The 17,783-nt window shown below is 43.2% G+C and overlaps 1 protein-coding gene across 1 annotated transcript; it reads right to left on the bottom strand.

The window, feature by feature from the left end:
- Positions 1–1,969: 1,969 nt before the first annotated feature.
- TMEM123 (transmembrane protein 123) lies at positions 1,970–17,771 on the bottom strand. Its single transcript, XM_015852266.3, has 6 exons — positions 17,640–17,771; positions 13,451–13,522; positions 11,336–11,389; positions 7,139–7,360; positions 5,639–5,792; positions 1,970–3,878 (listed from the first exon to the last, which is right to left on the bottom strand). Exons 1-6 carry the CDS (start codon positions 17,707–17,709, stop codon positions 3,854–3,856), a joined length of 597 nt encoding a protein of 198 aa, XP_015707752.1. The 5' UTR covers positions 17,710–17,771; the 3' UTR covers positions 1,970–3,853.
- Between the last annotated feature and the right edge of the window lie 12 nt (positions 17,772–17,783).

The raw sequence follows: 17,783 nt of genomic DNA, 5'->3' as shown, positions 1-17,783 counted from the left end.
TTTGAACAGGGAGCTGGAGAAGATAATAGGGCAAAAAAAGGAGCAAGCAATGTGTTTTTCTTTAGACCTATATGGGGTCAGTGTTTTTCAGTCACCAGTAGCCACGTACAGTTCAGATGCCAGCATATACAGGGCTTTAGCAACAAGTGATTCAGGTGCTCCACACAGGTGTGAATAGCATTTGTGACGCCTGAGGGTATCTCAGGCCCTGCTATGTGGGCCCAGCCTGCTGTGTGCTTTGAGTCCCGGGCATCTCACAGTAGCACTTGGCACCATTCTGAGAAGTGGAAGAACTTAATTTAGAAAGCACTGGGTAAAACTTCTTGACCCAGTTTTGGCAGGAAGGCGGATATAGGTTACAGCTCTGCCCCTCCCTGCTCTGATGGCTGTGGTTGCCCTGATGGGTAATTCTGTGCAGCTGCGCAGTTACGCTCTGAGCGCTATTCTGAGAAAGCTGTGTAAAATTAGTCCGTAGCACTTTGTAAACAGAACCCTAGGAAAATGTTAAAGCATAGAGAAGGCAATCTGCACAGTGTTCAGTAGCGTATGGAGAGGATGAGTCACCTCTTACTTGTGAACCTACTTCATTCTGCACTCATCTCCTTCTTTGAAAGCGTTTTTCCAGAGCTTTTACTGGGAAAGCTCAAGAGTTGTCATTTTTGCAGTGCAGTGCAGTGCAGGTCCCACAGCTGTTGTGCAGGTCTTCCCACCATCAGACCAAAGTCCTTCCAGCCCCACTTCCTGCACAGCTCTGCTGACCTGCAGTTTGTGCTCTGCAGGGAGACCTCACTGTGCCCTTGTGGTACTTGAGGGGAACTTACAAGGAGGAGGGAGGCTTTTTATGCAGTCTGATAGTGACAGGACAGGAGGGAATAGCTTAAAACTAAAATGAGGGAGGTTTCAGTTTGGTGTTAGGTAGGAATTCTTTACTCAGAGGGCAGTGAGGCCCTGGCACAGCTGCCCAGAGAGCTGAGGATGCTCCGTTCCTGGAGGTGCCCAAAGCCAGGTTGGATAGGCCCTGGGCAGCCTAAGCTGGTGGGGGGCAACCAGCCCATAGCAAGGGTTGGAACTGGGTGATCTTTAAGGTCCACTCCAACACAAACTGTTCTATGATCCTATGATATAGATGGACAACAGGCATTGTAATGGAGCACTGCTCTCATCTGCTGAAATGGGATGGCCATGCATGAGATACCAAGGAACAACATTAGCACAGACTAGAAAAGATCTTTATATTGCTGCTTCTCGTGACTATCAGCGGTTGTTTAGTAACATGGTAGTGAGACCTTCTCAAGACTTAGTTTTTGCAGTCTTCCAGCCCACCCTCACAGGACATCAGAAGAGGAGGACCAGGTGGAATTACAGCTTTCATCTGCTTTTAATACTGTGTTGTGGCAACTGTTGCGTAGTGAGCCTTGAAGCGGCTCTGTTCTGCAGTCAGAGGATGACTCCCCAAGACTGCATTAGGGAGTAAGCAAAATAATTTTTAATATGGAAGTATAAAATGTGAATTTCAGTAATTAAAAATGAATGTCTGGGTGGTGTGAGAGTGGAACCAGCTGACGGCTGGTGATGGTCTTTAAGTGTAACACCATAAGTGCAGTTCTGTGACATGTCACCAGAGGGATTCCTAATAGAAAGGGAGGAACATGAACAGCATTGCTCAGGCACCTGCACTCTTAAAACCAAACCTCTACAGTGTCCTTGGTGGGTGCTCAGATTATAAATGGCATTGAATAATCTTTACCATATAAATAAAGCCTAGCAACTAAAATATGACCCCCAAATGTAAGTATGGTACATGGTTGAGCTGGGCAAAAGTGTCACAGTTCTGGTATTCAATCATTGAAAGTATAGAGTGAACACTTTTATTCCATTGTTGTGACTGTAGGAATGATGGTAGGAGTGATGGAAGAATTTATAAGAGAATCCCATAAAATAAAAGTCCAATTGAAGTTGACACATTAACTCCAAAGATTTAACTTCCTTTATTCATCTGCACAACAGAGGTGAGGCAATCCCAGGAATGGGGTTGCACTGAATTCCCTTAATTTCTACAAAGGTAAAGAATTGCAATGCTATGGAACAATCATCAAGTTAAAAAGAAATAAAAATTCACCAAACAAGGCAATTAATTAAGAAAAAAAGAAATAATCACACACATGATGAAACAAAACTGGAAAACTTCAGGTTACTGCTCCTCCCTATTTCAGTCTCAGTACAATACAGAACAGGGATACAAACCCTATCTCAAGTGTATGGCTGGTGTTTCTTAAGGTCATGATTTGTTGGACTTATTTGTGCCTCAGACGAAGCTTTACTACTCTGTATGAAAAAGGAAAATAAGATTCACATGTGCGTTGTAATACTGTAGGAAAGCACACGTGTAGGAATAAACAAAACAATACATCTGTGCCAGAGCTGTAGCTCTGCTACCTCTGATGTTCTACCATTGACAGGCCTGTGAGCAGCCCCTTCCAGGTGTCACCACCTCCCTTCTGTGCGCTGCCTGATGGGGAAGTGCCACCACACCGACCCCGATCTCCAGTGACAGGTAACAAACGGGGCCTCAACAAGCCCTCAAAGCAATTCCTTGGTGCTACAGAGAAGCGTTTCCTGGTTCTCATTCTGCTCTTCCCTACACCAGTGTAAATCACGTGCCCATCATCTGCTGAGGGCAGTAAGTTTACTTCAGTGTAAATGCACCAGTGATATGGAATCAGCATCGACCATCCTGCACAGGAATGGTACACTTGGACCTTAATGGAGGTTTCTAAGGGAGTCCCTGTTGCCCTATGAAGAATTTCGTCTAGGAAAAAAACACAAAAATCCAGATTATATTCTTCTAAAATGATATCCTATAGATTTTCAACTTCTCCGTGTAACTTTCAATGCTTACCAAGTGCTGCAAAACGTTGCATGCAGCTTCCTCACAATAAAAACAAAAAAACACAAACAAAGTGATGTCCACATTCAATCGAAAACATAACTTCAGCAATAATTTTCATATCTGTGAGAGGAAAATTCTGACTTTATCTTCAGCAGAACACTAGGATATACAATCCAATAGCAGCTATGGGGTGCTTAGCCTGTTTTATTTTTATGCTTTCATTTTATAAGTACCAATTTAGAATAAGGGGTTGTGGATGGATACCTCTGGTCTGTCCATGGTTCCTGCAGCTAGTTTCATCATGTAGCCTACAAAGGCAGGTCTCTACGAGTCACTGGTGAGCTAATGACTGAACTTCACAGTACTTCTCATCTATACCGTTAGCAAAACTTGCCCCTTTATTACCCTAATAATTAACTGAAGTGTTCAATCCCACATGTTTCTAAATTGAAGTTCACATCAAACTTCAAAATAAATACAATTTAATACAAAACATTTGAAAAAAAAAAACTTTACTTGCAAGAAATTCCAGCTGGTCTCAAAGGTAGCCTGTCCTATTTAACCTACAGTGCCCATTATGGCATGTGCTGGATTTATGGGGACAAGAAAGAGTTGAACTTAACTTAGAATCCTAATGATGTGTCTACTGTTTAGCAGTTACCTACTGTAGAAGCTTGTGTGTCCAGCTTCAAACAACTTAACATGTGGTTTCTTTAAATTTGGTTACAAATATTGGAAAAAGGAAATAATCTCTCAAAGAAAGTGCCAACTTCCTTTTGTTCTCATCAAAACTAATGCAAAATAAAAAGTAAAAATCAGGACATGCAGGAGAGTCTCATAATTTTGCAGATCACACCTACAAACAGCCTGAGAGACTGCAATCATGAGAAGAATGTTTTCCAGAAGCAAGCTAAAACAGCTGGGACAGGATGGGTTTCCACCACCATCCTCCCTGAAGTCTCTTTAAATGATGGCATCATGTTCATCACTGTAATAGAAACACAGTAATTACTGTTCTGCAATACGATCATCAGTCAGTACAATAAACTGCCACCTAACTGCTGCCAAGAGGGTTACTCTGTCAACAAAAGCCATCTTGCTGAGAAGAGCCAAGTACATGTTAGTCCAGGCACTGCAGGCCTCTCTGAGCCTGAGGACATCACCTCAGTTAAAAGAAGCTGCTTCAAATGATGGATGATACTGGATAAGAACAGCAACCTAGTTTTAAGAATTCACAGTGCTTAAACTAAGCCTGGGACAAGGAGGCAAGCTTGGAATAAAACTGAGTAAAGCTGGGTATAAATGGCAAATAAGTTCTTGAAGTCAATATGAAAATGTTTGAAAGTGTGATTTTCCACTTGCGTTGTCTGTATGTTGTCTGAAGCGCACAGAAAACTTCTAAAGGATCTTGAAAAGAAAACCAAGAAAAGAAAGCGCACTGTAGGACCTACACTCCATAGCACGCTGTGGCTCACAGGAGGCTCAGAGTCGCTGGTGTACACAAAACAAACAAGTGACTGTAGGTGGGAGCCAAACGATACCTTTTCTGTGGAACACTCTCAGCTGCCCTCAATGGCTTAATAGAAACGTATGTGGGCAGGCTGATTCATCTAGCAGATTTTAAGTGTGTACTTTAGGGTGGTAGAAATGCTGTAACTAGTTTAGGTGCAGATGTCTATATTCTGTTAAATGAATTCTACCTGATTTTACAAACTTCTCTAGAGCACTTGAAGAATATTCAGTGCATATAATTTTATGGAACAAAATACCAGTAAAAAATAAATGTTAGAAATAAACCAGCTGCCCTGTTCACATTAGTAACAATCAAATACTGAGCTCTAAGAATGTGAATAACAGCTCTATTGCCAGCTGCATGCTTTTTGTGAAAAGAAATAATTGTTTCAATGTTGTGACTTGGGAAAGTGGAATATGACATGTCTGGCTTTGAAATGGCTTTTCAGACTTGGAGGTATGTAAGACGTGATATGAAAGAGATGGTAAAAGGGTTCCAATAAAGTGTCATCTAAATCTCAGGAACAATAGGCTGGGGGATGGAGTGAGGGCAACGAGTGAACAGACAAACGAGGAAAAAGTATCATAAGAATCAGATGCTTAGCAAATATAGTGGACATCTCACAAACAATGTTGTAAACAATCAGTGCACAAAGGGCATAGAAGATGGCAGAAATATTTACAGTGCTAGCAAGTTAGGGTGAAAGAATGCACATATGCATATGTAAGAAATACTTCTGGCATCAAGCTATTGAAGCAAGTACCAGCCACGAAAAAAATCCAGTTTGTATCACACAGAGCAGAGCAAAGGTCTAAAAGGAACCCCAGCTGTGGGACAATTCTTTTATAAAGCTGTAGTACAGAAGAAAGCATCATCCATGATGACACTCTGTCACAGCTGGCATGGATGGAGGCTAAGTCTTGTAATAGGGGTATGGTGAGGGAAGGAAAACTGAACAAACCGGAAAATGAAGAAAGAACACATGTAGTAACCACAGTGACTTCATTTGAAATAGCTGACAGACAAAGGCCTCCTAAAAATAGTAATTCTATACTAAATCACAGGAAAAAAAAGCACACAGAAGAGAGACATAAGAATAATGAGGAGACACTGGAGGGATGAAAGACAGTATCATAGTTAAATCTCTTAAATAAATTTACGTTACAATAATATTCTCCTTAATCCCCTTGAGAAAGTCACATAAATTGTGTAGGGACAATGCCTCTGAAACTTACATGGTTCTGTACTGAATGCCTCTTCTCGAGTGGTACGTTTTGCACCCAATGTAGAGAATAACTAGGACGCAAAGTGTCAGCACAATGCCACCTACAAAACTGCCCACGTCAAATCTGGAGGCTCTGGCTACGACAGTCTCAGATTTTGATGTGGCTGAAAGAAGAAAACAAAAGGCAGTTTTTACAGGATTTGTTTCAAGGGACTCTTTTGTGTCCTGCCCTCCCCAGATGACTCACACGTCATCTAAAGACAACTGGACAAATTTCACATAGATCAGCTGGCAAGGTAACAGCCAAGCACACAAACACTTTTTAAAGTTCCACAATGTGATGTGGGAGCAGCTGATCCATCTGCTTGCTCTCTCTGAAGGACTGCAATCGCCACTTCTCCTTTCCACCTTCCTCTTTCCCTTGTTTTCCCCTGCTCTCTCCTCCTTCCACATCTGCTGCCCCTTTACATCAGGTCTCATGTTTTTCAGATCTTCCTTTTTAACTTACTTGGCCTGAAATTACCCAGCCTAAAATGAAGCTGCTTTGACTCAGATGAACATGGGTCAGCCTACAGAGGGTCCAACAACCACCATGTCAGCCAGGACAGTTAAGTGATAGCAGTGAAGTACTTTTGGTGGTGATGAGTTGCTGGCTGCTCTAGTGTATGTCTCGTGGGCATGCAGCCTCATTCTGCAGCTAGAAGCAGCTAGACTGAGCTCAGAGCCATAGCCCAACACAAGTGTCCCCCAAAGATCAAATACTGACACAGATAAATATTGACTTCAGATATAACCTGTTAGTTTCTACGTGAAAACTGGTTTCATCTGCCACATGATGACCCAGTTTGCACCTGTTTGTACTTGCCACAAGGGGAGTTACATGGCCAACTAAAAGTTCTGCTGACCTACCCAGTAAGGTTTTATTTGCAAGGAAAGAATGATTTCTACAGTTATTGTTTTTGTATTCAAGAATATTGTCAAAGCGTACCTGACAACTTATACATGAAGTATGAACCATCCACAGTCATAACCCATTCTCCATTAGGAATAAATGTAACTACATTGCTGCAAATGGGGCAAACAGAGCTCAGCCTCCCTACCAAGCCAGACACTTTTAAAGCCATCGGGCAGATGAGACAGAGGAAGTAGTAAAGATGTGTTCATATATACTGTAGAAGGGGGAATGGAAGAAGTACTGAAGTGGTACTCAAAAGCCTAGTGCCAACACTTTTAATGAACAGGCTTTCTCCCAACACCATTAATGTCCTTGCTGGTGGCTGCCAGTCCACGCTACTTGCATTTGTATTATTTTCTTAAATATTTCAGGTCACTCAGGTTAAGTGAAGCCTTATTAAGTACGTGGTGCGACAGAAAAACATCATTGTGGCCAACTAAAAAACTTGTTCTTGCTTTTCAGCATGCAAATATATTCCCTTTACTACACCTACTGTAAAATGAGACTAGTGTATAGAATTGGACAACATGCCGACATGTGGAAGTGTGAACGTACCTGTAACAGATGTGACAGAAATCTTAGAAGTGGTCACTGTAACATTCACTTGTGATGATGTGACTGATGAAGCTGTAGTTGATCCTGTCTGGTTGGTTTCAGCGGGCTGAGGAGGAACGGTGACATGTGCAGTGGTGCTGGTGGGATGGCTGGCGCTGGTGGGATGGCTGGTACTGGTGGGATGGCTGGCATTGGTGGGATGGCCGGCACTGGTGGGCGTACCTGGGAATTTTTCATTTGACATCATTCAGAAAAACAGAAAATTAATTGAGGGCATAACTCACTAACATAACATCTGTCCATCTGTCATACCCACACAGAATGACAGAACAATGAAAAAATAACTGCATGGACTGCTAGGTTTGCACACAAGCTCTTCCCCAGCTCCCTTGCTTTGGAAAGGCCTAACTCCTATTTCTAGGGCTCAAGCTAAGGAGCAGCTTTAAGGAAAGGCCTTAAATAAAACCTGGACCATATTCAGTAATCTCTGAAAGTATCAAGTCTTTTGGTAACACTATCCAAGTCTGTAGAATCACTCCCGACTTAGAATATTTTTGTAGTGATTTAATTTTAGTTTACCTTTGAAAGACAGTGATTTTATTAAGGTTGTGTGTATTTAAACTTATATATGTTAAACTCAGCAGTCAAAATCATTTCCACACATGGTGAGAATTCAACTAAACAAAGTCTGCTATCTTGTAGCATTTATTTTGTAGCAGACTTTTGCTGAGGTTGAAGTGGATGACTGGAATGTTGTTTCACAAGTTCGGTTGATATCTAACATCTTTAACTTTTATTCTGCTTTTACCTAACATTTCCTCTTTCCTCCTCCCTTAAAGCAACAAACTGTTCAGAACAGAAGTACCATATAACAAAATGCAAGAGCAACAATAGAGATTGATATTTATAGCAAAACACTAGCAGTATTAATAGAAGGCAGCCAGCTAGAATAATCATAAGCAAATTACCTATTTTTTAAGGAACTAATGAGAAACATGAAATCTCATGCAACTGAAATCTCTCAAAGCAGATAATACAAGGCAAACAGCTCCTACACATAAAATAATTCTATGGTGAAAAAGGTCCCTTTGCATTGTCTACTGCTGTGTTATTTCTACAGCCTTGTTCAGTCTGGATTCATTTTTAGACACCATCAAGGCTTTTCATTATGCGGATTCAACCCTCCAATTACACTGGTGTTCTCCTGAAACTGTCTAAAACTTGGAGTGCTGGCATAAAGGACAGTTTCATCTCAGTCCTGCAGCAAACCTGATATTCAGTTTCTGTTTTTTTGTACATCAGTAATGCTTCCAAAGAATGTTCTTCCTGTAAACATAGTCTAAAATGCAGGAAGCCATGCATAGAATGCTGTCCTTGCTAAGACTTTGGTTTCACCACTTACAATACAGGCATGGATGCCAAAAACATGAAAAAGCAAACACTGATACAACGTAAATGTTCAGAAAGAGGAGGCCTGTAAGCCACTTTTCTGGGTCATTTAACATTAAAACTCCTGAAACAGCCCAATACCTTCCCCCCCCCCTCAGCAAATATGATTTATCTTCCTCTTTGATGTTATCCTTGTACTTTGCTCTAGGTGACAGCATGAAATGAACATTCATTAGACGGGACAGATGGAGAACCACGCTGTGCTTACCTTGTTACAATTAGGAAATTCAGTTCCTCTATGAAGCATGTGTAAGATACATCAGATAAAGTTCAGGGCACATTTTAATACTAGCAGGCAAACTCCCCAAACATACAACCATTCATAAACATCCAATAGTTCCTCAATGTAGGAAATAGAAATCTATTTGGAAACCATCTACAGTCATGAGATGACTCCCCATTACTTTCTTATGAAGAAGGGAAAAAAAGATCACTAATAAAATTACAGCACTTGGTAATATAACATGTATTAAAAGTAAAATCTGGTTATCTTCTACAGAGTTATCTTCTGTGATATATTTAGTGCCAGTCATTTCAGAACATCAGTGGGAGGTTTTCAGAGGCATGTGGGAAGTTTGGGAAGTTGACATGAATTGGGCTCCAATCTGTTCTGCTTTGTCTTTAAAAAACCTTACTCATACTATTTCACCAACACAGTTAAGATGAAAGAACATTTGCTAGGAACATCTGTCCTTTTATCTTTTATTCCCCTAATTACTTTTCCCCAAAAGACCAGCTGTGCTTCATTGAACGTCATGCTAAACACACCCAGGCTGTACGAGTTATTTTGTCTGCTTACAAAGGATGCAAGCCAGGAGCACAGTTCAGGTTTATGACAATTTTTAAGAGACAGTTATCTTCTTTTGTAAAGTACCCGACCTATCTTATAGCCATTTGAGCTACATGTACAGTGTAATGATAATTCTTAGCACCATGCAATACTCTTTGTGTAACTAACTTCTCAAGCTGCACAAGCACTGTGAGAGCACACGAGTAATTATTACTGAATGTCTTCATAAAATAAGCACTCTCCTTTTCACAGAAAATTATCTTCCCACGCAACGAGATTTTCATTCTTGCCATGAAATGCAGAGACTAAGCAAGATTACCCAGCTATATGCATCCAGTAATAAACCTGGCACTCTTTATTCTAGAGAGATTATCAAAATGGGTGTGGACTGTCTTAACGTCTGTGAAGTTTCTAACAACAAAAAGCCAAAAAAAGAAAAGAAGGATGTGAACTGTAAATCGGGTGAAGCAAGGCACAGTATCTGTTAGGCTGGTAGCATACAGGCTCAGGCTGCTTCTTACAGTACAGCTCAGACCTCTGCCAGAAGTCCATAGTCAGGGCTGGAGCAGAGGGTGTATTAAACACCTGTGTTTTACAGTGACTTTGCACACGAGGAAGACCTTAAGGCAACAAGGGGATTACCAAAATCTCTCCACTTTGTGAGCAAGGCATGCCTAAACTGGTATATACTGCAGGCAATGGAATGAGAAACTGCACCACTTCCTTGCTATACAAAAGTCTCTGCAAAGTTTTTTTTTGGTTTGTTTTTTTTTTCCCTCCACTGATGTGAGTTTTAATGGAACTGCAAGCAAATCAGGTTAGCTCAGGTTATCTGCATATGGCAGAGACACGAAGTGAGGGCTGTACTGGAAATGCAATGACTTACCCGGGACATAGGATCAGCATAAAACTCCACAAATGCACACAGTACCTTAGGGTAGGCACGACATTTCTGCCCTGCTTTCATAGGGCTTTTTGCACAAAGGGGACCCAATTCACGCATGGAACCTGTTTTTCTTCTCTCAAAACCAACCTTTTATCTGTGCATCACAGACTGAATGACTGCACGACATTAATTCTTACCCAGCCTCTGCTGATGTGGTAAAATATGCCTGCACAAGCTCTTCCACAAAATCATTTTCTTAAATTTTTCCTTTTTTATTTTTAAATAATAATCCCACATCAACAGAGCCAAGGGGCGGAAAGCTGCAAATCCAGGTGGATAACCTGCAGCTTTGTGTCTCAGGTCAAAAACCCACTTGCAACCTCTACCAGCTGATGTGACAAAGATGTTTCTTCTTTCGACAAAGATGTGTTTTGTAAACACATTACTTATGTCGGAGCATCACAGTTGCAGCAGTACTGCCTTGAGAAATCATTTTTACCTGTAGGTTTTTTTTTGTGATGGTAAAATACTCAATGCAAAAATAACCATGACAGATTGTCCCAGATCAGCTGCTTATGTCTCACTTGAACTGCAATGTTCTGTGCTAAGAGATCCAGAAAGACTAGTTTCTACTGTGTAAGGTGCCATGAACTTTACCTAAAAGGAAACAGTCTTATTGTTGAAACACAAGCCCCAATGCTTTCATTTTACTCTAAATCTATTTACTGTGAAACATGATTAAACAGATACGCAGTGTTTAAACAACAACATACTCAGCTGTATTCCACAAAAATGGAAGAAGTGAGAAAGAATCAACATTAATGATGACCCCACTTCTTTTGAATTATTTCCTGTAGCTTTATTTTTTGATTCTTGATCTTCTATGACATTCTATGGCATCTCTTATTTATTATTATCTCTTAATTATTTTATGTTGCACCTCTACCTCCCAAAAGGAAAAAGCCTTTCCCAAATAACCACTTCTCATGGATATTTCTTTAGAATTCAGTATGGTCTGGGGGTAGTTTTGGAGCTTCTAGGCTCATAATAACAGGCAGATGAACATACGTACCTGCTGCAGACTGTGTGGTTGGCACAGCAGAGAGACTGGACGAAGTGCTATTTCCTTCAAGAAACAAAAGAAAGCAAAAAATATATATATTCATATTAACTTTAAGTTACTATAAAGTACCAACAGCACAATGCTCCAAGTTTGCAGGCTTTAAGCAAGAATAAAGCAGAGCATTCCATCTCAATCCACGTAGTTTTATCCTTCTGCAAAATGCACACAGACTTGATTGCAGCAAGAATATAGCCACACTTTATGAAAAGCTTCATCTCCTATTTGCTCTCTATGTGCTAAACCAGCTGTTGTATCAACCACGTTGTCACTGACTCCTGACCTACTTAAGTGTTAGTTTTTTTCCAGTTTTTATTCCCCCATTTCAGTTTCATTTCCTGTCCCTCAACCTTTTCTTTCATTTTGCAGCATCTCAATTATGCACTGGGCTCATTTTGGTGACATTTCACTGTTGTGATGTAGGGATGGACTGACAGCCTGTGAAGAAGCCTTATGTTGGCTCATGCTGTCTCTACACAATAGGGCTCCTGCAAACACACCTGTTTCCAGAGACTGTTCGTATTTGCTTTCCTACTCATGCTACTTCCATTTCTCAGTGTCCTTGTTGCTGTAAACCTCTTCAACACTTCCTAAAGGCCAGCAGCCTTTTCTGCCTAGCAGTGACCTCTGGGGTTGCTCTGAAACTCCCACTCCTGCAACAGCCACCACCCTCACATCCCTCCCTCCAGCTCTGCACTGGAGATGCACACGATCATTCTTTCCTCTGAAGTAACGGGTTTCTTACAGCACCCTCCTACACTGCTGGTGTTATCAACCTGGCAGGAGCTCTACTGCTTTTCGTCACGGCTGGAAAACAAAGAGCATAACATAAAAGACAACAAGAATAGCAGTGCCAAGCAGCAGGCATATCTCCTTTGGAAGGATCTTCTGTTCTCAATGCTGAAATAGTCTGCTCCAGAACAGCACTGTCAGCTCTCCTTGCAATTGCACAGGTTATAAACAAGCTCAGACGTAAGAAGCAATGCAACATTTGTAAAAGAGGGGGAGGAAAGGAGAAGAATATATATATTTTTGAAGTATAATTATTGTCAACTAGCTCCGGAGTTGAGAACTAAACCCACAATGTTTATACTGATACCTGAGATATTAAGTTACAGATGTAACTGACTTGGATAAACGGTCTACAATTCTACAATTACAAACACATTCTTCCTTGGATACTTTGCTTTTTATATCTATATAAGCCACAGACACAGCTGGGGCCGAACCTTGTTCACCCTGGCCCAGTGCTCTAGCTGTACAGCTCTGGGTTTTCCTCAGGTTCTGAGTTCTTGTTTCTGCAGCCTTTGGAACACATCTGGACACGGACTGCATGCTCAAACAGGTGAAAGGAAGATGCACACCTTGGAATTTGGGTGAGAGTCACTGATGCAATCAGTACAATGACAGAGTGAGTCAACGAGCTATTTGTCTGTTGTCATCGGCTATTCATCCCATTTCTTGTCCAAGCAAAATGGGATGAGCAGAGGAACACAGAGTAAAAGTGACTCAGGGAAAATCCCTTCTGCATGGGTGGCTTAAACTTCATGCATTGCTTAAAGGCACGCACCTTAATACAGTCAAAAGACATCACACTGAATCAAACACGTGCTTTAACAAGAAGCTCAAGCACAGGAAATCTGGAATCCATTTTGATATTAATATTCAAATGAACAAGAGCCTTGTCTTTCTGTCAGTAGCACTAAAATAACAGCCTGGCAGGCTTTCTACTTGCTTCTCTTTTTAACTGTAAATTGATGCTGGCAGATATTTCTAGTTCAACACATAAAGTTTTCTCATTTTGTTCAACCTCTCCAGCAACGAGCAACATCCTGTTGCTGCAGGGTACCTAAGGGCATGAGAACTGACTTGGTTTATGCTGTTTCTCCTAAATATCTTCAGTTGTCAGCAAATCAACATGACAGTCAGAGCACCTCCATCCTGTACTACTGCTGTTCACGGACCAGTAAAAGCTAAACCATTACCAGGCAGTTTAATCCATGCAGTAATATGCATCGCTTTTCTCAGCACTACTGAAGCACATGAAAAGAAGTGCCAGAGTATTACCTTGCACCACAGGGGATGAAGTCACATTAGAGCTTGTGTTGGTGACGTTCAGCTCTGCGAAGGCATTTCCAACTTAAAAAATAATAATAATAATAAAATAGTTTAGTTGAGGTGTTTTAGTTCCATGAAGAGAAAAAAAAGTGGTTAGTATAGAAACTGCCACTTTGAGCATCTACATGACTAAGGTACTGTGGGTAGGAATTAGGTAACGGTGCTATACAAACATGGTACCACAACAGCCTGCTCTCAGCACATCACAAATGACAAAGGTCACACTATCCAACCATCACATGAACTAGAACTCCTTCCCATCCCCTGCTTTATCTTCCCCATTGACACAGAGTTCTCTTCTTCCTCGAGATGTAAGGAGACTGAAAGAAGTAAGAGGAAGAAATCAGTCATCGTCCTTCAGTAATTATATATGATCCACAATATCTACGGCAGAAGAAAGATAACTTCTCATGTAAACCTTTTCCTATAAGGCCTTTGAAGGCAGAGAAGTGCTTGCTTCTTCCCTACATGGATATCATACTGTTAAGAGTATTAGAGGCCTGATGGGTCTGTCCTCAGGCCTGGTCCTGCACTGCAGCAGTAAGATGTAAACATAAACCACACGGAATGCAAAGCCTGGCATTCACACACCTGCAAGATCAGTTGTGGATCCTACCATTGTCCAGCACTGTTTAGTTCTGATCATATTCTGAAGAAAGAGCTCAGACTGATAAAGCTTGTAAATACAAATGAGAACATGCAATGCCCTTCCCTGCTCAGTCAGCAGAATGGGCTCCCTGGAGGACAACACAGAAGTTAGAGGGGATCAAGACCTCACCCAGCTTCAAAGATATATTTATTATTATATTTTTTGAACCAAAACTGCTAAGCTTCTTAATTTGGTTTAATGTGCAGTTGCTCCAGCAGATACAGACATCTTAAGAAGGGGTAGTGTAAAGGGTATGCCACTTTGGAACATGTGGAAGTGAACAGGACAGGTGAGAATGAGAGAATCTGAAACCACCACCATTTCCAAGCTGCTCTCCATCCTCAAACAGTGGTTTTAGTATCCCAGATGTACATAAGTCACGGGGGAGACCAGGAGGCTTTAGCCAGGGAAACTGGAAGGATATCCTGGGTCACAGCAGAGAGAGAAGCATTACACCCTTCTGCATAGCCATGGCAGTGCAGAAGCGCTGTGCATGAGCAGATATGGCTCTTGAGGCCACAGGATGAGGCTGGGGTTTGAAATCCTAGGTGAAAAAGATCTGTTGATGTTTGCATGCACTGCGATTCAGCGGAGAAAAAAATATCTGTGTTCATTCTTTACGATGAGACAGATCTGAACCAAGGAAGTGCCTGATTCCAGCAACGCAACGAAGCTCCAGATACCAGAAAAGGACAGAGAAAGGGACAAGCAGCCTTTTCATCAGACAGCTCCATGCCTCCTACTCCTCAAGGTCAAGCACAGGTGCAGCTACAGACAGCAGTGCCTGCGGCTGGTTGGGTGCACTGCAGGCAGGCATCCTTCCTGTCAGACACCACAGCACAGCTGCTTGCACCAAGCACTTTCAGGGCCTCTCTGATGCACATGAAGTTGTAAGCCTGAGACAATTTGGAGACACAAACTTCAAGAAGGGCAGAATCTACACAGCTCCTCCAGCTTTACGGCTGGAAGGCAGCTTCCAGTTCGGATACAAAGATGGAGGTGAGCAATGAAAATAAACAGGATGTAATTTTAAGTGGACGTAATTCCAGCGTATGCTGAAAACACCAACACAGCGGTAGTTCCCACGAGCCCTTAATGTTAGAAATGGGACCTGCAACTGAGGCACACTCTGACTTGCAGCCCCCTGCAGGTGCAGCCTGGCAGGAGACCCACACACCAACAGCAGCACGACTCGGGCAGTTCCTGGTGTGAAATGGGGTTGTCTGCTCACTCACTCACTCACAGAGAAGACAAGCACATCTCTGAGCATTCTCAGGCTTTATACCCAGGCTTAACTAAACCCAGCGCTCCAGAACGATGTTGGAATGGGACTCGTGTTTTCTTCTAAGCGTAGCTTTACATATTCATTTTGTGGATGTCATCCCAACTGTACCTGGGAACCTTTCCTTTTCAAGTTTGATGCAAAGCAGGTAAGGACGTAGGTTTATCTCTAAGCCATTCTGCTTCTGTTAGTTTAAATATAACAACAGCGAAGTAGGGAAGCACTGACAGCGCACAGCTTGTTGCAAAGATCCGTGCTGGCACAGCAGCCTTTGATCAATCCAAACGCGTACAAGTCACAGAGCTGGAGCGGTAACAGCAGCAATAGGAACACCAGCACCCCCAGCACGCCCTGACTGCCATTGGGAACAGATGAAACTCCAGTTCTGGAGATTAAAACATGAACTACCCAGAGGCCCTAGATGCATTGCAACAGGCAATGCTGACAAGCTGTAAATCCCAAGACTTGCTATCCAGACGCTCCGTGTTTCTTTTTCCCTTGGCTCAACAAGGGATTTTGATACCGATTTTTGAAGCGGCCTTGAGCTAACAGGAGGTTGTTGCATGAGCCCGGCACAGAGATCACACAGGATTATCTCCGCAGCAATGTGGACAGGTTGCTATGCCTCAGTGTTGTGAAATCCATTTCACAGTCTTGCAAAAGAAACCATTACGCAGATGCTCATGGAAACAGCAGGGATCAAAGTAACATACTCAGCTTCAGTCAGTTTGAGTCTGAGACACAACTAGACCTTTTGCTGCCATGCAAGGATTTAAACCAAGTACAGAGGCATCCAGAACACCACAGTCATCGTCAGGCCTGGAGGCAACACTGCTGCTTTTTTCTGGTCTCAGGAGCAGCTCTGTGCAGGTGGGCTCACAGGAGGTGCTGGAGCTGTCTTCTGAATGAGCTGGATGGGGTGGGCTGCCTTGTGTCTCCTCACTAAGATCACACAACCACAGAGTGGTTTGAGTTGGACCTTACAGCTCACCCAGAACAGTGGGAAGGATTTTTGTAAACCATAATATTTTGGTGTTTCTTCCATTGACCTGACACAGAAACAAAGTTTCTAGCAGAGTAAAAGAATAGCGTTATATGGAAATAACCAGTTGGCCCTAAAAGCTTAACACCAGTGAGGACATACCTGCTGCCACTTTAATGCCACACTATTTGCTGAGTTTCACAGTTTCTCATGCAGCACTCCTAGTGAAGCATGGGAACCGCTGCTGAAACCAACACGAACTTCAGCTTCTGAGTAAGTAGAGGCCAACCCAAAAGCAGCTGTGTTCTAACCACGCGCATCCAAACACAAGGACTTCTGTGGGGCTTCTCGTCCCACCCTACAGCCAATATCTCTGCAGGTGCATTGAAGGGAGCCTCAAAAGGGCACGGTTTTTGTGAGCAGATTATAATGGAGACCACACAACCAGGTGTGATGGAAGGAGTACATCCGAGTGCCTTGTGCTGGTGAGCTGGGCCCTGCCCTGGGGGCAGCCACAGCGCACAGGGGCAGAGCCACAGAGCCAAAGGCAGCTGAGGCCCAGCTGTATAGGGAGAGGTGTCAGCCTGGCACAGCACAGGGATGCCAGCATCCCAGTAGGGCGGTACATACATTACAAATATATTTTTAAAAAGCCTTTCAAAAAAGCTTTCTTTTTAGTACAATAACGTTCTTTCATTCAAGTTAATTTTGGTACCCTTCTTTTCTCTTTTTTTCTTCCCATCTTTACTTTAGAAAGCTGCGATGTACGGTACGGGGCATTCCAGCCTTAGAAAGGGCAGCACTAACAGCTCGGATTTCTGCATCTCGCCTTCCATCCGAGCGCACTTTGTTTATCTCCTGAACGTGGTCCTCTGCCACCCGAACCAGGCTCGTGAAAGCGAGTCAGTCACCGAGCGGATGTGCTGCCGTAGCAGGGCAACGCGACACAGCGCACCGCCCACCCAACAGCGGGGCTGGAAGGCAGCGGGACCCGCCAGGACATCACCCGAGGGCGGGCAGGGCAGCGGGCAGGGCAGCCCGGCTCTCACCACACACCACACGGAGCGCAGCGCCAACAGGGAACCGAGCGGAGCCCACCACAGCGCGGCACACAACTTCCCGGCCCAGGGCCCGCCGCCCCGAGCCGCAGCCCCGCAACACACAGCGCTCCCACGGCCACGAGCATCGCCCCACAGCCCGCCCGTCCCACGCTAACGCTACTCACGGGGGCCGAGCAGAAAAAGCAGCGTGACCGCCTGCAGCGCGCAAGCAGCGCCGGGAAAGAAAAGCCGCATGGCCTCGGAGGCAGCCGGGCGGTGCTGGGACGGCTGCAGCACGCCGAGCGATGCCGGTCCGCGAGGGGCGGAGC

This window comes from Coturnix japonica, chromosome 1, assembly GCF_054131305.1.
Source record: "Coturnix japonica strain WE chromosome 1, WE-NBRP24, whole genome shotgun sequence".
Taxonomy (NCBI): Eukaryota; Metazoa; Chordata; class Aves; order Galliformes; family Phasianidae; genus Coturnix; species Coturnix japonica.
The sequence above is the reverse complement of the archived record's forward strand: the minus strand, read 5'-3'. Positions and strand labels throughout refer to the sequence as shown.

What these genes read in the sequence shown, in the direction of transcription:
- TMEM123 (XM_015852266.3), bottom strand. Translation starts at nt 17,709, where the DNA reads ATGCGGCTTTTCTTTCCCGGCGCTGCTTGCGCGCTGCAGGCGGTCACG. An exon ending in GCTTTTTCTGCTCGGCCCCC is followed by an intron (nt 13,523 to 17,639) that starts GTGAGTAGCGTT and finishes TTATTTTTTAAG; the next exon opens with TTGGAAATGCCTTCGCAGAG. An exon ending in AACCACACAGTCTGCAGCAG is followed by an intron (nt 7,361 to 11,335) that starts GTACGTATGTTC and finishes AAAAATTCCCAG; the next exon opens with GTACGCCCACCAGTGCCGGC.